Source organism: Melanostigma gelatinosum (genome assembly GCF_949748355.1).
Source record: "Melanostigma gelatinosum genome assembly, chromosome: 9".
NCBI classification, from domain to species: domain Eukaryota; kingdom Metazoa; phylum Chordata; class Actinopteri; order Perciformes; family Zoarcidae; genus Melanostigma; species Melanostigma gelatinosum.
The window spans coordinates 25301983-25325106 of record NC_136642.1 but is presented as its reverse complement, the minus strand read 5'-3'; the positions used below and the strand labels follow the sequence as shown (position 1 = coordinate 25325106).

The window sequence follows — 23124 nt, the reverse complement described above, 5'->3', positions numbered from 1 at the left end:
CATTGATGCCAGCTCCTCTGTAATCATGAAGTCTTACGTTATCCCATGTACAAAGATGAGTAACTGTGCTGTGTTGGGGACATCACAGCTCTCGTCCAGAGCCAAGGAGAAAAATTTGAAATGGTCTACTTTTCTTTGCAGCTGAAGTTCCAGAAGTCCCGCGATGTCCTCGATCCTCCTCGTTACGATGCACCTGGAGAGCGGCACATTCTCCAATGCGTCTTTTTTCTGGGGGCATAGTAGTGCAACAGAGTCCACCAAACACTCTTTGATAAACTCCCCATCAGAGAATGGCTTACTGTTTATTGCAATTTTGTGGGATATCACAAAGCCGGTCTTGGCGGCTGCATCCCTGGATGTGTGAAGCTTGGTAAAAAGGCCTTGTTGCTTTTGCAGCTTAGCTAGCAAAGCCTCAGACGTCCTGTCAGCTCTGCATTAGTCAATTCTTCGTATTTCTCCGCATGTTTCTTCTCGTAATGAGGGCTAACAGCTAACTCACATCTCCCGTAAACTCAGTTCGCCAACACATTGCAGTGACATACGTTCACTAACATACGTAAATTGAGAAGAAAAAACAACAAAAGTCGCCTTCAAAATAAAAGCAATGCAGCTGTATTCTGTGCATGATGTACACTTATTTACGTTTCATCCCTAATTTCCCAATGACCTCCCGCGGGCCGTACAATGCCCAGCTCTGGCCCATAGAGGATCTGTAAAAGTTTACGTGATGTAATCTTCCAATGTCTGTGATGTCAGATTTTTGGGACAATGCAGACTGTATGCACCGACAATCCGGGGGACACGTCTCTAACAGAGAAAAATAACAAAATTACACACAAAAGCATACAAAGGCTTTAATTGTTGCCCAATTTTAAAAAAAGAAAACGGTTTTGATTTGAGATTTGAAATCCCTTAAGATCCCTTAAAGCTGCATTCATTTCTTTCCACTTGGGGGCATCCGGCATAATATCACCTTATGTTGTGGCTAACACCTTACCAAGCAGTTGCCTAGGTTTGATTGTGAGAGCTTGTGTGCTGGAAAAACCCAAACAATGAACTACAAGAGTGCGTGCCTCCACTTGAAAAGTTCTTCAGCTGTTTGAATTCACATCTTGAATGCACTTTTTATCAATAAACAAAAAAGCTCCTGTTGACAAGGCCAGCTGCACAGTTTGATTAAAGTTTGCTTACGGTAATTAACTTTGTTTGCAGAGGAAACTTCATTCTGTAGAGGCAATGCAGTGCAGTTTCCCTTAAAGGACTGCTTTGGAAGGATTTCCTGTTCGATGGTGTCTCACTGTTTGTGACGAATTATCTTTAACTCCATCCATACCCACAGAAGTATACTGTTCCTGTCAGGCCTGCAGATCATTGTGATTGATCAGTGGGAGGCTTCACTATGCTGATGACCTTGCTGACAATGCACACTCCGGCCATCATGCTCACTCCATCTGGAATCTATATCAAGGAACTAGACAGGGATCCGCTGCTGTGTTGTCACAGGTTCTGCCACATTTGCCTTGTCATTTGAATTTGAGTTCAGCTGGAGATAATCTTAGGGAAACTTTAATTATCAATTTAGCTGTGGTGTACAATTACAACCTGTGTTTCATATTATTCTGTTCCTTTTCATTTTAAACCTGCACAAACCTTCTGCTGACAGACGTAAGCACCTTTTTGTTTTTCGAACAACAACCCACAACAATGTCCCTAAAAGCACTCATTCAAATCAATCAGCGCACTCGGCTGAAAATGGCTGAAAACTATTTTCCACATCATAGCTTTTCAACAAAGACACATTGATGATAATAACAACTTAAAACAGCAGAGCTACTCACGGGGAAGTAGCCCTGCATATAATGTAAAATAAAAAAGAGATGTGTTTAGTTTTGGCTTATTAAAGCCAAAACTAAAAGGACTGTTGACCATGACCTGTCTGGGTCTCATCCCTGATAAAGTGGAGTAATGAATGGCTGCAGGTGTTGCCTTTTGTAATTAATAGTCTTATAATTGGATAAATGAATGAGCTGGAAGATGAAATATGGGATCAGACATGTGAGGAACACTGTTGTCTCTCAGTAAAAGACCAGTCTGAACTTGTGCAATGAAGAAAGACTCAACTAAACTACTGGCACCCTCACTCCATCGGATTCTGTCCGACTTGACTGCAGTCACTCAGTTTACAGAGCAAAAGATAACAGCCGATAGATTGATTTCTCAATGTGGAAATGAATCGAATCTGTATAATTCCGTTCCGTTGTCTGATGCAATATAAAGTCTAATTCATGTCTTGTCTCCATTCCACAGGTTCTTGTGAATCTCGGGGTCGACTGATGCAGCCATGGGCCGATCGCTGGATCTTTGAGAGCAACCTTCCTCCCCCACCACGTCCTTATCGTCTTCCCCCTACTCCTCCATCTCCTCTTCCTTTGCCCCACACTGCTGGAAGTTGAGTCCTCCAAAGCAAGACACTAGCCATCGACCTATGATACCTTTTCCTTCCCTTCATCTGTGCACCATGACAAGCATTGTTCCTTGGAAATCTGGCCAATCACGGTGGCCTCTCTCAGTGCTGCTCTTGTATTTTGCCCCTCTGCTGCTGATGGAGGGCTGTTGCCACGCAGCCCCCTCGGGTCCAGAGTCTGACTCCTGCTCTACCTTAGTCCAGAGTCGCTTTTTCGGCTTCTTCCTGTCATCATCGGTGTTCCCCACCATGCCTTGCTCCTGGACCCTGCAGAACCCCGATCCGCGGCGCTACACCATCTTCATCAAGATCACAAAACCCACCGAGGACTGCGTGCCGTCCCAGCTCCGCACCTTCCAGTATGACTCCTTCCTCGAGACCACGCGCACCTACCTGGGCATGGAGAGCTTCGATGAGGTGGTGAGGCTGTGTGACATATCTGCCCCAGTGGCCTTCCTGGAGGCCGGGAAGCAGTTCCTCCAAATGAGGAAGGGACCTCCTCGGGCGGGAAAGGCCATCTCGGATGGCGACGGGGATTTCAAAACTGAGTACCTGGTGGTGGGGAAGCGCAATCCCAGCATGGCGGCCTGTCAGATGCTGTGCCAGTGGCTGGAGGATTGTCTGGCCTCCAGTACGTCCAACAGGCCCTGTGGCATTATGCAGACTCCATGTTTGTGCTGGGAGCCTCCGCCTCAGCTCAGCGAGGGGGATAGCTGTTATCACAATGGAGTTTACCTGGAAAACTGTTTACCCAGCGTGAAAGAGAGTGGAAAAAAGGTTGAGATAAATGGTGAGTAGGAAAACTTTTACTGACATTTACCTCAAAATGCTATTTGCTAAGGCGATTACATACATAAACTGCACAGTTTCCAAAAGCATTGAAGTGCTGAGATTGACAATTATCTCTGCTTCTCTGTAAAACAACAAGGAAAGACGAGCCTTGCTTTCAAAAAACTATGGGCAAAATTTAATTATTATTTTTTAGAAGGTCACCCTTGGCATTTAGCATGCTGTCAGCAAGATGACAGAGAAATGGCATCTTTAGCAGCAAACAAGCCGGTGAAAATGTGTATGATTTGTGAAAAGTGAGGATAATTGTGTGACATTGGCTCGAAAGCAAGTGGAGTGATTTGGCTGAAGTAGGGGAGAAAAGGGGGGACGGAGGGAGGCAAATGGAAGGTTTCGGGTTTCTTCTGATGGAAGCGAGCTCTGTGACCTTGCGAGGTCGGCACCGTCTTCCATCCCTCCACGGTCCAGGGAGGGACACTCGATCGGCCTCCGGGAAGCCTGCGGAGAGAGGAGAATCGAGTGCTGATATTGGATAGCTCTAGGGATAATCAGAGCAGGAGGGGGGGGGGGGGGGGGGGGGGATGTAAAGAGAGACAAAACAGGAAGGGAGAAGGTGAGATGCAGAAGTGCAATGGAAGAAGGGCCTGTGGCTTGAGGTCTAATTGTCTGCTGCTTGATCCCCGACTCCCCTCCCCTCTCCTCGGCAGACAGGATGTGGCCTGACATCTCTATCCTGGCTTCGTCAGGACTATGGCCAAAGGGGATGGAACATTTCTCGGCTCCCTTTTCCTCCCGCTAACCTTTCCACCGTCTAACTCTCCCTCCTTCCTCTGCCTCTCTCAGTCAGCCTGTGGTCTCATGCTCTCAGTCGTCCTCCTCTTCCAAGCCACCATCTCTGCCTCCCCCATCTCTCCCTCCCCAGGCTCATAGTGGGCTGACACTGAGCCAGTCGTGGGAAGCCAACCAAGCAGAGGAGATGTTGCGGTGGGTATCTCCTGCCTTATCCTCCTCCAGTCTCCAGAGCGGCTAATATCCCCTCGCCGTCCCAGCCTCCTCTCCACTAGTTATGTAATCCCACTTATGGTGCTCAACAACAGGGTGTGGGCTGTTTGTGCCTTAAGGTGGAAGACAAAATTAAAAGGAATATACCATCACTGTTGGCTTGTGTAGAGATGGAAAGAGAAGGACACACTATAGCTTTTCTTCTCGCTCTGTGTGCCTGAACCCACACGGGCAAAACGTCTCTCAGATGATGATCCTGCTTTCAGAGTGAACAAGCAACCCTGTGATGAGTTAAAATGGAAGAGGCAAGCCGCCAGTGAATATATGGATAGGTGACTGGGTGGATTGAATTGGTGGATGAAGATAAAAAAGAGGATGGGGAGACGTAATGGATCCTCTGTGGAAATAGGTCGTTGGGAGATGGGCAGTTTTGGCTCGCAGTGCAGTGATGAGAGGAAAAGAGGGGTGATGGTTGTGAGGGATGAGTGGAGGGAAAACAATACAGAGATGAGGTAGACTGAGTGGGGGAGTAGATTAAAGGAGAGCGAAGAGAGGGAGTTGTGTCGGGTGAACCGGGTTTGATAAGGATAGATAGTTGTTGTTTGAGTCAGGCAATGCGCAGCTGGACCCGCTTGGTCTCCGCACCTTCAGTGGCCAGGGAGTTCATAGATTACAGTCTGTCTTACACTCCCTCTCTGCAGAGGGACTGAGGGTCCCGCCCAGTAGCAGACGGAGGGGCGAGACCTGCTGTCAGGACTCCAGACATTTGGGGATAGACGTTGTCTTGTCCTCCTTATAGGCATCTTTGCGTTGTGCTCAATCGCATGGTCCTGTGTACCCGAATCATGAAAGTTAATGGAAATTCAACTTAAAAAAGGCAAATTTCTTCGTCCAAGCAGCTTATCACTGAGAGGGCATAAAAGAAAGTTTTGAAAAGGAACTTTTTATCAAAACCACTATGTGCAGAATTTGACAGCTTTTCTCTGGTGCTCCCAGCTCGATAATCAGAGTGAATTGGCACTTTGTTTTATGCTGTCTGACATCATTTCAGCCAATTTCTCGGCCCAACAATCCAAGTTATAAGTCTGTATTGGAGGATCCGCTCATCAAAATGTACATTCAGTGCCAATGTTCTGTGGCACTGCAGGAAGTGTCGTACTCTTTATTTGGCGAGATTGATGGTTGACAATGTTGAAGATGGACGTGTGCTGCTGAAAAGTCCAGAACCTGTCACAGACTTCCAATAACCATCATATTCATATCAACCATAATATCCTTAACCATGCCATGCACATTATTTGACAAAAAAGGGAGTTAACACAAGTACAAGTAAACATACCAACACTTGCCTATACCAAGGACCCATATGAGTAATACATAATACCATTACAGTGATTTAGATTTTTTTTATATGACTAACAAATTAAATATACAATGCTTTTGCTGACATATTAACATTTTATGATGTTTATGATTCATATTTTCCTGATACAAATGGAGCATAGTTTGCAGTTAGCGTATTATTAATTACTTGTTAAACGACAATAATACTTTTGACCGATAAATGCCATGAGTTTAACAGTTAAAAAGACATTAAATATGAAAGAAAAGATGAGCAAGACTCAGAGAAGCAGCTTGTCACTTAAAAGGAGGACAGCTGGTCCGACTTATAGGTCAGCCGGGACCATTGTTCTTGCTAGCGTCGGGCTAACCTCCTTCACTTTAAATGAGCAGTGAGTAGGATTAAGTGACACCCCGTGGTGAGGTGGTAAATTGCCTCCAACTGAATTAAAGCATGTATTTGTTCACCCCTCCCTTTCCAAGCGTGGCCTTAAGGTAAAACCGTAAAGTCTCTCTCTAGAGCCAGTGTTTGGTTTGTCCGTTCAGAGGTACTGTAGAAACATGGCAGTGGCAACATTGCAGACTCTGTGAAGAGGACCCGGTCCCGATGTAGATAGGACCAAGCACCGGTCATGGGGCGACAGAGCCTTCTCCATATCTGCCCCCTCCCTCTGGAACTCTCTCCCCAAAAACATCCGAGATTGCACTGACCTTTCCACATTCAAATCACAAATCAAAACTCACCTGTTCAAAACTGCTTTTAATGCGTGACTATTATTGTGTACTTTGTTTTTAGTGTATTGTTTTTATATATGATGATTTTAATGTAAAGTGTCTTTGAGTGTCATGAAAAGCGCTATATAAATAAAATGTATTATTATTATTATATGAAGGGCAATACATCCCCCTAAATCCTACACACTGGTGCTTCAATCAGCAGCAAGCAAGACACCACTTGGCTTAAGTCCTGGGGAGTTGTAGCATGTATTCACCGACAAATGAAACTGTTCTCACCCTGCACTGCTACGTTCACAGCTATAACATTACTGCTGACTTCCTCCTCATCATCACTCAGACACTCTCTTGACTGACCGCTCACTAATGTTGCACCGGGCTGCCAATAGACTTAAACCCTGACAGAGAAAGCCAGACTGACACAAAGCTGACAACCGCATGGCTTAACTAATTGATAGTAGCTGCATGTGTCCATGACAATGCATGCAGTGGTGTCGGGTGCAGTTGTACCGGAGTAGTAATTACGAGTACATGAGCACAGTATTGTACCAATACCCAATACAGGTAATCGCTGCATCCCTGAAAATGTCTTTTGTTTTGTAACATATCCAGGGTTTTGTAGAATTGTCCAATGTTGCCGTTCTAATCTGGTAATTGTTATGGAATATCGTTTTTGTTTTTTTTGTCTTCCTAACCAATCAGTAGTGATGTATCCCCCCCGACTTACGATATTTTCATTCGACATGGAAGTATAGTTGGTGAAGTTGGCAACGAGGATTTAACGTTTTCCATGATGATTTAGAGAAGAAAATTGTCATTTTTTGTCAGTTCCTAGTTCCATGGTGCTGATTAGTCAACCATTTTTTAAACAAAAATGATGAACCAACAATGTACGAAGATGAAATGGCAGTATTAGTGCGTTGCCTTGAATAATAAATGACACCCCCATAAGGGCAGGCCCTGTGTGCATATGGGGTATAAATGGTTCGATTAATCTGAATCAGAACCGTTTATTGCCGTTGTATGTTGAACATACAAGGAATTTGACATGACGGGAGGTGCGTAACATTTAACAACAATCAACAGTGCAAAGTAGAAACAAATTCAATTTACAGAAAATATAAGATAAGTAAAATATAAAATAAAGTGGAATATAAGATAAAGTGAAATGTAAAATAAAGTAAGGTGCACAAACAACAGACAACAGGACTATAAACCAGTCCTGTTATCTGTTGTTTGTGCACCTTACTTTATTTTATTTTACATTCAGATTGATGCGCTCAGTGTTACCCTACTATGAGTAATACAACAACCGATGTTGCTGGGTGACCTCTGGTATGACAGATATGGTACAGCTTGATTAACTGTTCCTCTGTGTCAATCGGATGATCAATAGGACGCACTTAACCTACACTGATTCTATGTGACCTTTTGATCAAATCTAAAGGGGCACCAAGTGTTTTGTTGCGTTTTTTATCAATAACACTCTGGTTTCAATTAAGAGTCTCAGTGTCCCTGAATAGCAAGGAGGAAATAAAATCCAATTTCCTCGAAAATTAATTGTATTACAAAAGATTTGCAAAGAGACGCTTCATTGAAATGTCATGAAAAAGAATAAATAATTCTGCCGTAATATGGTGATTGCAGTTGAGCAGGAGTGTGTGTTTTATACCTCCATGGCTCATTGTGTGAACGCAGGGAGAAATCTTTAACCTTTAAGGTGAAGACAATTGGTGATTTCAGGGCTATTTTTGGAATGTTCTGACATTCAAATGGTCAAAGTTAAAGGTTTTGGGGAAAAAAATATTGCCTGTTGGTAGCTTCGGTCCAGAGATATTGGCTATGGAAATCCATTTCGGTGGATCTCCGATGTGGGCTTGTGCATGTGTGTGGAAGGGTGTGATTTGTGTCACGAAATTTGGTGTGGCACGGAGCGGGAAAGGACTCATTTGTTAGCCATCAGTGAACAGCAGGGGAGGCAGTGAGTGATTAAAGGATGGATGAGAGAGATGCGGGGAGATGAGAGAGCACATGACTCAATCTGAACAAAAGGGACATGTTTGTGATAGCTTTGAGAAAGCGCCGGAGATGACCAGTGAAGGGAACAGATACAACTTGCCCACAAAGCCGTGGGACCATCTGGGTGGCTGACCTTGGTTGCACATCCTGCACTCTCAAGTTTGGCTCTGCAGTCATTCTCAAGTGTGAAATATTGAATAAAGCTTGGAAAATCACCACACAAGGATGCAGTGTTACAGTCTAAAAGCACTCTGCACACAGACAAAAAGGCTCAGTTGTTCACAGCTTCACGCCAAAAAAACAACAAAAAAACGAAAACTCAGGTTTTAAAAAACAACTTTGCTGTTCTTTACATATTTGTGTTGGACATTTGAAAACCCCAAATTAGGCGTAGATGTGAAGGTGCATGTAACATTCTTTATCTGAATCTTTTGCCTTTCCAGACGGCATACGCTATGAAACACCGACGCGGTCTGGCCCATTTCAATAGCTCCTCCAAACGTGGTCAAGAAAGAAGCTTCCTTTGGCCTGAGTTTGTTTGTTACAGATACACTGGTCCAGTTGTCCATCATGTGTTCAAGTAAAACTTGATTGTGAAGCTGAGGATAATTCCTGAAATGCAGCTTGTGCTTAAAATGCACATTGTGGCAGTCTCTAGCATTTTGACCATGTGCTTTAATTCTGTATTGTCTCCAGTGGGCACATACGCAGCGATAAACACTCTCCAGTATTAGTTATTTCGCACTGTGAATCTGCAGTGGGAGGCTGCCTGAAGGTGCAGGTCAAGGTACAGCAGCAAACGGCATTCATAAGTATAGTCAGAAGTGCTTATGAAGGAAACCCTGTATACCTGTATGAACATGATTGGGTGTTGCCAGTCAGCTTATGGACAAGCACTGGAATACTGACCCAGTAATTGTCAGCATTGAATTAATGAAATGCAACATGAAACATTCACCAAATATATATTCATACTTTGTCAGCATTTTGGTCATACAATCTGATATATGTCACTTTTGTTGTCTTCTTTGGAGAGAAAGTACAAATTCACTCTTTAAGGCTTTAAGATCCTCTAAATCAGGGGTGCCCACACTTTTTCGGCTTGCGAGCTACTTTTTAAAGTCAAAATGATCTACCTACATTAAACATGCTAAATATCTATTTATTTATTTATATATATATATATATATATATATATATATATATATTGGCGAACCTTGCATAACTGCATGAACCCTTATGTCACAATACAATTCCGTACATTTTTGGTCATTACTTTATTCTGATGACTTGCACTGAATGGAATCAGCCAGGGTTGCATTGTCCGGACAGTAGCTGCTGGTATCCGCCTCAAGCAGACTTCCAAATCATCAGTCATGGTGGAACGGTGTTTGGACTTAATGTTCTTCATGTGGGAAAAGGCTGACTCACATGAATAAGTAGAGCCGAATACTGCAGTCAGGAAGGTATCACATTTCCTCATGTTTGGATACTTTTCCTCTGAGTAAATTCCAAAACTCTCCATGAGCCCTGGAATTCAGCTGAATGTCAGCTTGTAGTTTCAAAATCTCATCCTCCACTCCAGACGAGTTCAGGTGAAACAGCGGTTAACCGCGCAGACGTGGTGACCCATGTGTTCGAAAAGACGTGATCTCAGACTGGCTGCCCTGTATGTCAATCAAGTGGCAAATGTCATTGGGAGGATGGATGATAGGCTAACATCAAATTTTTTTTGAATGGCATGAGATCTACCCGCACTACCTTTGCGATCAACGCATTGGGCACCCTGCTCTAAATGGACCCACCATCATGAAGTGCATGCTTTTAATTTACACATGGCCTACGTGTTTGTTTAAGCGCACGAGTCCTGTGAAAGACTGTACGGCGGTACCCATAGATTGTATATAAGGTGTGGATGTGACATCACCCTTTGGTTTGTGGACTACAGTTTTGAAGCCTCGAGTTCGCCATCTTGGTTTTTTGCAACCAGAAGTGACTCGAGAGGGTGGAGCTAAGTACAACCGGATGCTGAATACTGCCAATATGTTACAATTAATGAAGTGAAAACACTAGGGCTGCAACTAACGATTATTGTAATAATCGATTAATCGGGTGATTATTTTTTCGATTAATCGATGAATCGGATAAAAAAATTGAAAAAGCATTCATTTCCAACCCTTTATTCAAAAACAGAACTGATCTTCAGAAAGTGCACAAACAGGTTATTCCTTGAACATCCCTGAGCTGTTAAAGTAATAATTAAAAAAAACAAAAACAAATGGACTAACACAAAAACATACACATGTGCACAAATATGTGTATTTTAGTTTAAAAGGGACCTGAGCTGTCAGAACAATAAATAATTAAAAAAAATAAAGAAAAATACAAATCAGAAACCTTAACAGGATTAGTTTGAACGTCAGAACTTGTTCTCTACACTACACGCACAAACTGAATCATCACCGTGGTGCTCCCGTGCCATATCATGTCGCTTTTGCATATCTTGCAATGAACACACTTTTTCAATTTATTAAGTGTGAAATGCTCCCACACCTTGGCCGACTTAGGTCATACTGATTCCTCTGCCTCCGGCATGTTTCAGAACAACGTTACGGGTCCGATGCTCTTTCCTCTGTTGTAAATTGTTTACTTTTATTGTGAAGAGCATGAAAACGGAAGTGGTGTTACTGTGAAGAGACAGGAAGTAGCATGATACGTGCTTATTCACGACAACAAGGATAATGATAAGTGAAAACCTAACGTATATGTCGGGTGCAAGTCTGTTCACTGTAACAGTTGTTAAACTGCAGTTTTCAGGAAGTAAAGTGTTCCGTTCAAAACCAGACGTGTCTTGGTCGTCATTAGAAGCTCCACTTCACACAACAACTGCTGTGCTCCGCTCTGTTTTTCTCAAACATCTCCGCGACTTATTGAGTGGCGTAATAATCGTGCGACACAACAAATCGAAATTTGATAATCGAGAATGAAAACTATTTTAATCATCGATTATTATTGATAAAGTCGATTCATTGTTGCAGCCCTAGAAAACACACTGTGAAAGGGTTCAAGTTCGAAGAAGAAAACACAAACAACTCCCAGACCGGACAACACATTGTTAGTGACTTGTCAATCACAAAGTTCACATGTTATATTTGACTTAATGGACAATACTTTACTAAATGAACATCATGCTGTATTGAAGAAGACTTGAAACTAGAGATTGAGACATAAACTCATGTTTACAATGTTTACTGAGGTAATAAATCAAGAGAGAAGTAGAGTCATTTTCTCATAGATTTCTATACAACCAGAGGAGTCGCCCCCTGCTGGACACAAGAGATAATGCAGTTTTAAGGTACTGCCACATTGGCTTAATTTCTCAGAGGTTGCTCCAGAGACAAAGGAGAGACATCCATTGGCTGGTCACTGAGACATTGCCATGCCGCATGTCCCGCATCACAACATAGACCCAACTAACCGATGGCCAAATTCCTTGCCAACTATTTTTAATAATCAATTTAATCAATTAGTTTCTGCAGCCCCATGAGTATTGAACACACAACAGGCAACAGCTGCATTTAAGTGGATCCAGAGTTTAATACAGCCTTAATTGGCTTTTACCAAGATGAGGGTTTATGATTATGTGTGATTTCAGATTACAGTCTTGACACATATGGAGTCTATGAGACAGGCGTCGCCCCCTGATGGACATTTGTGAGCATGCAAGTTTAAAACACTTCGGCATTGGCTTCACTTTTCAGAACCGAAGGTGGTCACCCGGGTGACTCTGGCCCAATGCACCCTGGGACAGGATTCAGGGGAAGTGGATAAAGAAAATTGTGTGTTGGAGAGAACTGTCTCTGCTGTCTGTCTGTTTTGTCGGTTCGTTGTTTGCTATTGTTACCGATGCTTGAACAAACAAAGATGATCTTGTCAGGTCCTTTGACAAGAAATGCCAACTCGCCACAAAGTGTATATATATATATATATATATATATATATATATATATATATATATATATATATATATATATTTGCTTTCAGTTTTCTCAAATCCTGATTCCTGGCAGAAACTCTCGTGTGGGACTCGTGACAGTGAGGCAGCTGTCAACAAGATGTGACTAGTTGCTGTGTGTGTGTGTTGTAAAGGTCTCTGTCATGGGGAGATGTGTGTCAGTTCCAGGCGAGAAGCACCGATAACAACTAGTATGTGTGTGTTTTTTGATTGTTTTCACCACTGACACAATCAGTGAGTGTTAGTAACCAACACGTAGAGTGTGACAGTATATATATGTACATACAGTCAGGGCCATAGGTATTTGGACTGTGGCACAATTTTTCTCATCTTGCCTCCTTGCATGACTCCAAGGGATTTGAAAGAAGCAATCAATATGTGGTTGAAGTGTAGACTTTCAGCTTTAATTCAAAAGATAAAACTAAAATATCACATTAACCGTTTAGGAATTACAGCCATTTTTACACATCCTACTCGGAAATTAAAATATGGGCGAAACTGTTGTGGTTCTGGTGAACAGCTGATTTAGTGGCAAGCAGACGGGTAGTTCTCGTGTCATATCTGACCTGTTGTCAGTTTATTTCTACCCACAAAACAGATCTTTCAAATAGATAATGCAACACTTGCAGCTCTTTGTTCACATTCCAAGACAAACCGATGGATGTATGATTACTTTTCCTCCCTGTTACATTAACTGTCCAACGAATGAAATCCAAATAATCCAACCACTTATCTTTCCATTGATGAAATGAAATCGCACACTTTAGGATCCTCCTTACCGCTTTATTATATATGAACATTAAAGGTTTGTTAGGGTGACACTAACAATGTAAAGGGAAGAAGTAATGATAACGCCTTTCGGCTTTTTCCTGCTCAAAAATTATATATGCCATTAAAAATCCACTATTGTTCAACCTCTAACGTGTACAGTTTATACATTGCTTTTGTCATTTTTATTGAGGGATAACTACATGGTCCAATGCCACAGTCCCAAGGTTACTTTCTTTATACATATAAACACAACTTCTTTGTCACATAGTTCGTCCACCAGAGAGCACTGACAAGTTACATTTTTCACTGGCAAATGTCTTAAACTGCATACTCAGCTGGTAGATAGATAGGTGTGTGTGTGTGTGTGTGTGTGTGTGTGTGTGTGTGTGTGTAAAATAAACAGACAGCAGGTGAAATAGGACTTGAAACTTGTTTTCCTTGTGTGCTTCAACTGCACTGCCTCCACTGGTCCAGTCAGTTCTGTAAATGTCAAAACAGCGTTGAGATACATAATTTCACAACTTTGATCACAGCCTACTCGGAGCTGCACGACACACTGCTTGTGATGGAGGAGTAAAGAAATCACAAAAGACCAGACAAAAGAAGGAGGAGGAAATGCCCCCCCCCTGACTTGCACTTTTCCCTCCAGTTTGCTGGCAGCCGGTTGTGGTTTAGGAAGATGAATGTGAGCGCCGACTCTCTCCCTTCGAGCCCGGCCGGACCACATTGGTGCTAAATTAAGGGATTTCCAACCCGCCTCCATAAGGGAGCGCTGAGGAATCCTCAAGCAGGTCGAATGCATTAACTCCTCTCCACACACATGCGCACTGTGCACAGCACCGGCGTACACACACATGGAGAAATATCCCACTAGAAAACAGCACACACTCACCGGTGCAACCACGCACTGGTCCCTCGTGACCGAGTGTGGGTGGCTGACCGAGGGAGAGGATAAAGCTGATTTTGTGTGTTGAGCATGAGGAGGGAGCGAGGCGTGGTGCTCGCCACATGGGGCGCCGTGTGGGCAGGAGTGAACCGCAGAGTGTGTAGCGGTTGCTCCCACTGCAGGGAGCCTGTTTGAGAAGTTTTCATATGGAGCTTGTTCCTTTGGAGTGGAGGCAGGGAAAACAATTATGAAACGCATGGACCTGTTTGAGGTGACGGGATGTCCAACCTACCAATGATCGGTGTGATTATTGAACATCGGTGGCTGTGATTAAAAGCATCGGTTATTTTTACCCAAGTCAAATCAATTGTCATTGATGTATTTGAGCCAGAGCTGAACAGATCAAGGATTCTAACATGTGCAATATACCGAGTCCAGCACTGCACCATGGGTCAACCTTTAAAAGGATGGAGCTGTGCTGAGCATTTGGCATCATTACTGTTGCTTTACTGCTGTTAAAGGAACTGCTTGATGGCAATGTGCTGCGGCTGTAGTTGTACAGAAGAAGGTGGCCAGTTGAAAACATGAAAAGGTACAGCATCCAGCCTGTAGCCACAGATCAGCAGTAGATACTGATAGGCCCAAAGACAACGCCGGCTCTATACATTCTTAAGTCCCAATCAGGCCGTGGGGTGGCTTGTTGTCGTCATTTTATTTGTTAGTTTATTTGGATCTGATCACCGCTCTGTGGCTCCTGAAATGATCTGCCGCCTTCATCTCTTCTATAGAAACACTGAAGACATACGTCGAGCATCACTGTATATTCAGCAATGGGCTGTATTAGAAAGTGATTCATTATGTTTCATGATGATAAGGTAATTTAGCTACAGCTATAAGTCTGTTTCAAGCACCACTTGAAAGTAGCACAATAGCTACGGTAACATAACAGCTACCAGACGGGGCTGCTTGGGCTGATAAGACAAGCACATAAATCAGCTCTGTAACGTTGACGTTGATATGCGCCGCAGAATAATGCACATTATTTTCCTTGTGGTATAACCAGTTCAAATCTCTCAAGAGTATTGAGATATGTTGTCACTGTACTTTATTTGTGTGTTAATAATGCAGTTTGAAGCATAAATTGCAACTCTGCTTGTCAGAGTGAATCAAACCAGAGCAAACAGACATCATACATATGATGCTGGACTCTTTTAAGAAATAGCTGTGTATCTGATATCCATTAATGATCAATTAAGTTCCAGCGATAAATGTTTTAAATCAGAATCGCACCTTTAATCAGTTTATCATTGTCATAATGAAGTATTTGGCATGTTTCCAGCCGTGGTTCTTTCTAGCAGTTTGGTATAATTCTCTTCACACCTGACCAATCCGATTTCTCAATGAGGTGTTACTTAGATAGTCATGTGCAGCAAAGGTCTGCCTCACATAATCCCAAATGGAAAGAAACAATAAAGAGAATCAATAGGAGTTGCAAAATCCATGAAAAAGTCAGATTGTATAGAAGTCTGAGACTCTCTGGAGCAGGCGGCAACCTCTGAGTAATTATGAGAAATGTGGCAGTACCTTGAACTTGCATTATCTCTAATGACCACCAGGGGGCGACTCCTCTGGTTGTATAGAAGTCTATGAGAAAATGACTCTACTTCTCTCTTGATTTATTCCCTCAGTAAACATTGTAAACATGAGTTTATGTCTCAATCTCTAGTTTCAAGTCTTCTTCAATACAGCATGATGTTCATTCAGTAAGTTATGGTCCATTTAGAGTCAAACAGACCATAAAGCAGGGTGTGTTTAGGGCGGGGCTACACAGTGATTAACAGGTTGCTACCACGGCCTTGTCCGGTCTGAGAGTTGTCTATGTTTTTGTCGGAGAAAGTTAATTATAAAACAAGATAGTGAATGCCAAAAGGCTGAACTTGAGGCCTAAGAACAGCAATCCACAAACCATTGGGTGACAACATGGGGGAAATGTCCACTATGGATTCACATGGGACACAAAGAGCGTTCTCCTGGGTGGAAGTCCTGTGTGCAAAAAACCCCAACCAACTTAAAAATGTGTTACTTCCAACTGTTAGCCTTGCAGAGATAGTAATGCTGGGTGGTCGGGCAGTCCACCACTTGGTCCTGACTCCTGATTGACTCAAAATTCTCACTCGGATGAGTGGAATGACTTGTTCTCTCGTGCCACCATCAGGTCACAGTGAACTTATCCAGTGAAATATCTCAACATCTTCCGAAATGGATTTCCATGTAATTTTGTACAGACGTGTGGTTTCCATACACTTAATCCTAAGGGTTTTGCTGATTTCTTGACCTTTAGCGCTAACATGACGTTGACATTTGTAGTTATGATCCAAATGCCTTCTCTGTTGGATGGATTGTCATTTAATCTGGTGTTGTGATGTTTATCTCAGGATGAATCGTATTGACTTTGTGCCCTTAAGTTTTCCTCTAGCGCCATCATGAGGTCAAAATTGCAATTTGTCAAAAACGTGAACATGGTGAATATTATACCTTCAAACCTCAACAGTCAGTTGATGTCATTTTGGTATCCTACAGGACAGAATATGGTGTGCCTAGTAGGGTTAGGCTGTCGGTGATTGGCGTACATTGCTGGTTGTTTTTGTTTGGAGGGGGACAGTTTTTGTCATTTTGTTAAGCTATTTTAATCGTCTGTCTGTCTGTCTCTCTCTCTCTGTCTCTCTCTGTCTCTGTCTCTCTCTCAGTTAATATCAGAGGGTGTACGGTTGTATTTTTTGTATTGTTTAATGAAGGTAGGTGGAAGAACATTTCCTTTTTTTGTCATTTTGGCTGAAAGAGGCAGGTTGAAAAAAATGTAACATATCATCCAACCCTAGCGCCTATAAGACATTTAGTAATGAGTCTGTATATAAAAGCAATCAAGCGAAAGCAGCCTGGGGTTAAGGTCACTGCATCAGCTCAGGAGCTGACACTCCCAGCCACTACAGAAGAGAACAACTTAACATTTGAAAACAGTCGGTCGCTCATGAAGTCTCTGGCCTTTACCAGCTCTACCTGCTCTCTGTCAAAGGACTCACTTGAACTTAAGAGTCAGTGCGAAGAAGTCGAGGAATTGTCCGTCCCCTTCCTCGAGGCTGCCTTGTCAATGGATGGCCTATCTCAGGTCCCTCTCCATGCCGCCTGAGGGTTTATTAAACATTCATGCTTTAAGCAATTTTACCGTCTCTACTTACGGCGGATGATAAAAAGCACCGCTCCGGGATGAGCACGGCGAACGTGTGTGTGTGTGTGTGTGTGTGTGTGTGTCAGTCAGTGAGACAACAGTGTGTGTTCATGTTGCCAGTCTCCTTGGGTGACTGTCTCACTGTCGTTCTTCAGATTTGATGACTTGGACAATGAAGATGAATTACTTGGAGCACATTGGAATGCATGAGGTTATTGCTGCTGTGCAGCAGAGCTGGATGGCAAAAAACAACACTCAATATATACATGTGTGTGCGTGTATGTGTGTCGGGATAAGAGTGTCAAAGTGTTATCAAATCAATGTCAAATGAAACAGAGTCTGGATGAACGATCAAGGTTGTAATAGTCAATTTATTTGCTTGCAAGCAAAGAGAACACTGTCCCACAGACACATCACGTCATCTGCAGGAGGTGCTCTGAATAACACAGTCAGATGCATGTCTTGCAAGCAAAGAGAACACAGTCTCACAGATACATCGCCGTCATCTGTAAGAGGTGCTCCGACAACATAGTCAGATACATGGACCTTTATACTGCTTCCTTTGATTGGGTCACTGTGACCCAATCAAAGAGTTCAGTCACAAGAAATACAGATTCTGAATAAGCCTGTTTTACCATCACACATCACATATACATACAGAGGGTCATGCTCTTCAGCTGATGCTCATCAGGAAGTACCGTAATCTAGACCTCTGTGTGTCTCCGTCTTTGAAGACAGAAACAATGCACAGGAAAACAGATAACAAGATAACAGATAACAAATAACAAGACACCTGGATGCAAAACTGATAGAATCATCTACTCAAATAGGTTTTGTGCCTGCACTTTTAAAGACTTACATTCGTCAATCCTAAAGCATAAGACGATGACATATTTTCCCATAACATTCCACTCTTTGATTACATAGTAATCACACAATATAGTAAAAATATGTTATAAGGACATTTCAATAACAACAGTAGTATTACCCAAAAGTATGATTTGAAAATACATCACTTGAAATATCTGAAGAAAAACAGTTCTTGTGAGATAAAAGATCCCAGAAATGTAGCAGGCAATATAATTCAATTAACACAAAAGAATAAAAAGACAGAAATCTGTCTTTTAGACCTGCACATCAAAATCATCAAAGGAATCAGTGTCGCTGTCAAAGTCGTCCGCATAGTCAGTAATAGGAAACAGGTCAAGTTGTTGGTCGTTAGTTGCCACACGACAATACATAGTCAGCTGTTTGGCGAAGAGCTGAGAGATCATGTTTCAAGTTTTTTCTTCTTTTTTTTTTTACTGCGGTGCGTCTGGTACAGTTATGCGTCGTTGAGTTGTCATTGTCTGAGTCAAAAGTCGTGTTGTTGCGCTGGTCGTGGTTGCTCTTCATCTTTGTTGTGCGTTCTCCTTTTCTTGTGTTTGTTGGCATAAACACGTGTCGAGAGGGGCTCTTCATCTTTGTTACTGTACATTACCAGGATCCTCTATATTGCTGAAGTCAGTGAATTGAGTCTGACTTGCTGCCAGTCAGACATGTCCTTCACACCAGTCCTGGGCTTGTACCATGTGGAAACATGTGGAAACATGTGGAATCCTCCCCCTTTACAAACTCAGATTGTGTGGGACACAGAGAAACAGACAGCAGCAGTACTTTTTTGTCCAACAGACTCTTATTATACCATTATATCATTTCCACTTCTCTAAATCATCTAAATTCTTCAATCTCATTCGAATACATATGTGGGTGTGAGTGGTGTTTGTCTAGTATCTAATGTGTGTATTAAATGTACAAGTTTGTCATCTAAAGAATCTAAAGTTAACTCACCCTCTGTGTTGTATTTGTGTGCGGGTCGTTGGTCCAGCTCTGGTCTCACTCCGGTCCCTGCTGCACCCCCCCTGATGGCTGATTGTCGAGCCCTCCCACCACTCCTTGTTCATGGAGCGTGAGCATCTGTTCCTCAATGTTCAAGCTGCCACATGTATGGCACACAAAGTCTTCAGTTGGTGTGTGTCAAAGTCTCAAAGTCTCTTTCAGCTTCCTCTCATGCCCTGATACATTATCAGCTGGGCATGCTTGCATCTGTGCTGACGAAACTTCTCTGTTGTCCGTTGTAGAACTGATCCTCATGTTCAGCATGCTGCATGTCACACAACTCTCTTGTGTGATATTCTCCAGGCTTATGGATGGCGGAAAGCCTTCTGTAGATTTTGACGAGTCTCGTTCGTCTTCTTCATCCTCGACGTGTTGAGTGGTGGGTGTCGTTCAAGTTGTTTGTGGCTGGGGAGCATACAGCAGGAAGCGGAATCCCCAGATAAGGACCAAGGACTAAAAATCAACAAAACAAACAAAACAAAACAGCTGCCGAAAGTTCAGCAGTAAATGTTAGACGTTGTCTCATGCAGAGATACAATGCTTAGATCTCTGTGTTTCTGTGTGTGCGTGCCTCCGTGTGTGTGTGTGTGTGTGTCTGTGTGTCTGTGTGTGTGTGTGTGTGTGTGTCACCCCTGCATTCCTCTCTCTCTCTGCTCATATGCCTCTCTGTCTATTTTAAACAGTTACACCTATTTTCGTTTCCTCTTGGACATCAACTTATTTGTATCTGCTTCACCTTTTTATCTGCTCCAAGCACGTTTTGAGTTGATCAAATTTTAATCGTAGGCTAAAACTGCCTCTTTCAGGGAATCCCAATTTTGATCATTCTTTCAATTATTTGGCAGTGTGATTGTCCTTGTCCCACATTTATTTATTATCGGAGGTAAGACCTTGGCATCGGGCTGCTCAGACTCATTCTATGACTTTTATCATTCCCAAATATTTCACTTTTATTTCTAAGTCTTTGACTCGGTCTTTCTTCGTACATTTAATCTGTTTCAATTTACCTTCTAAATCCCCTCTTAACATTTTGAGCTTCGCGGCGCTCAATCAGCCGTTTTCAGGAAAACCAAACTCCTTTAACCAGCACGTGAGGCATTCTGAACACCAGTTTCCATATTTCTGTCGCATCATATCAATTATTGGACCCGAGGGCTCTGCGCTTTTACTACTTTTTCCACCCATCTTTCAGGCGTGGATACGTTAACGTTACCTTTACAGTACAGTCGTCACCATACAGCGTATGTTTATTCTCTCGAAGGAAAACTTTTTGCAAAAAACCTCGTTTGAAACTCACGTTATGTTGTGGAAAATCACGATTCTTATTTCAAACCTATTTGAAACTCACGTTATGTTGTGGAAAACCACGATTCTTATTTCAAATGTTATTTGAAGTTCACGTTAGTTATTTATCACGATCTTATTCTATCAGTATAGAATTCACGTATTGGCGCACGAATCTTATTCTATCAATTGCTTTAGTAGAATTCACGTATTTAGCGCATAACAACGGTCTTACAACAAACCTATATCTGTAGTCAAGCGATCTGTGTCTACGATCACCGTATAACACAATCCTGTCTTCTACGTAAAAGCGTGCAAATAGTGAGATGCCAGAAAATGAAAAAGGGAGTTTACATGAACCACATTCGTAAAACGAAACCACGAACGTCAAAAACAATTGTTACCCAAATAATAAAAAATAAAAAAAATGACTACTTGACCATTCATCTGTGTCTGTTAAATCATATGACCTTAGTATAATTTTACCATTACTTTTACAATTGGAATTTTAACTTTCTTACCCGATATTGCAGAAATTAATTCTTTTTCGTTGGATTCGCGTGCTGTCAATCAGAAACTCCCTCAGGTCTGCCGGTTCTCTCTCTCTCGGCCAATGAGGTATAAGACAGGAAACTACAGTTGTGGATTCCTGGGAGAGGCCTCTCCCCCGGTCAGTCCCTCTGGAGCTCTGACAGACAGACAGCGAATCCTGTTCGTGACGCCAAATTGTTGTGGAATATTTCTATGAAAAGTCGGGATAAGAGTGTCAAAGTGTTATCAAATCAATGTCAAATGAAACAGAGTCTGGATGAACGATCAAGGTTGTAATAGTCAATTTATTTGCTTGCAAGCAAAGAGAACACTGTCCCACAGACACATCACGTCATCTGCAGGAGGTGCTCTGAATAACACAGTCAGATGCATGTCTTGCAAGCAAAGAGAACACAGTCTCACAGATACATCGCCGTCATCTGTAAGAGGTGCTCCGACAACATAGTCAGATACATGGACCTTTATACTGCTTCCTTTGATTGGGTCACTGTGACCCAATCAAAGAGTTCAGTCACAAGAAATACAGATTCTGAATAAGCCTGTTTTACCATCACACATCACATATACATACAGAGGGTCATGCTCTTCAGCTGATGCTCATCAGGAAGTACCGTAATCTAGACCTCTGTGTGTCTCCGTCTTTGAAGACAGAAACAATGCACAGGAAAACAGATAACAAGATAACAGATAACAAATAACAAGACACCTGGATGCAAAACTGATAGAATCATCTACTCAAATAGGTTTTGTGCCTGCACTTTTAAAGACTTACATTCGTCAATCCTAAAGCATAAGACGATGACATATTTTCCCATAACAATGTGTGTGTGTTGTTGCATCTGCGTGCCTCTGTGTGCTTGTTAAGAGCAGGCGGTAGCTCTGTGGGACGGCTGTAAAGGCTGCTCTCCTTGGCGGTATCACCTGGAATGACACCCAGAGGTGACACACTGTCAGAACACACACCCACTCAAGACGTAGGACACACACACACACACACACACACACAATAAGATGAGAAGATCTTGGCCAAAACCCTGCCAGGTCCAAGAAAATAACTCATTATTGCAGACATGTTCCATGCGCTCTTGTAACAACACACACAAAATACACAGTCCAACACACACCCATCAGAGCTTCCTCCTGAACTGTCGCAGTCTAAGACTCTAAATGTACTGTAAGGGATGCATCCTGATTGTTGGGATGAGTGTCCGACCACAGACAGGTGCTTCTATCTAAAGCCTCTGCAGACGTTGCTTCGCAGAGTCAAACCTTGTAAACTGGAGCTTCTTGTGAGGGTCACCTCCGAATGTGTGTTCAGACCGAACGGATTTTTACCACCAGCTCCAAACAAGCAAGGCAATGAATGTGCAGAAGTTGGCTCCACTTGATTTCCTGCATTCTGGTGAATTTTTCAGCATCAATTCATGGAGGAAATGTCCTTATTCATGTAGAGAAAAACACCAAATGCAGGCGCCAGCGATTCAAAGTATATTGTAATATGATGCAGTAAGGATCTCAGGAGTACTGTATTGATCTCTCGGGGGAAATTGTGTTAGGTTCTTTTTTTTCCTTTCATAACGCACAAATATTTAAATATAGAGAAGTTATAATATATATTGTTATTATATTTTTTTCTCCTGTGGATCAACTTCTCAAATGCAATGTTATCTTTGCTGAGTCGGCACAGATGTGTTTATCCATGACTTACTCTCCCCTACTCTTTTGTGTCTGGTTTATGTGGCACCTGATCAATGATATCTCAAAACTCATAGTATTTTGAGGAAAAACGTCGTAATAATCTGAGAACGATGTCGCAGTTTGACAAGAATAAAAGTTGTAAAATGAAGGTTTCATGGTTTCACAGCCACCGGTTTCACCAACAAGCACCTGATCCTGCTATGAGAGAAAATTGAAAGCATTTCCAGGATGAGGCAGCCCTCTGTCGACCAGCCGCCATTGGTTAACCCAATGTATGAAGTCCTGTGCAGATACAAGTGGCTCGCTATATTTGCTTCAGAATTAAGAACATAATAAAGAACCAATCCAAATGTCGTTTATGATTAAAATAAATAAACTTAAGTCAAAGGCATGCCATTCACTTAACATGGAGAAGAGTCATTGGTAGACGTAAATGTACAAAATAATTAGCTGCAGAACTAATT

The 23124-nt window shown here is 42.4% G+C and overlaps 1 protein-coding gene across 1 annotated transcript in view; it reads left to right on the top strand.

Annotated features, from left to right (window-relative positions):
- Positions 1-2518: 2518 nt before the first annotated feature.
- The window catches only part of adgrb1a (adhesion G protein-coupled receptor B1a), a gene marked incomplete at its 5' end in the record, with an annotated part of 113651 nt that continues 93045 nt past the window's right edge, over positions 2519-23124 (top strand). The window contains one exon of the mRNA XM_079274672.1: positions 2519-3254. Coding sequence (XP_079130798.1) covers positions 2519-3254 — 736 coding nt within the window. The remainder of the gene's footprint in view (positions 3255-23124) is intronic.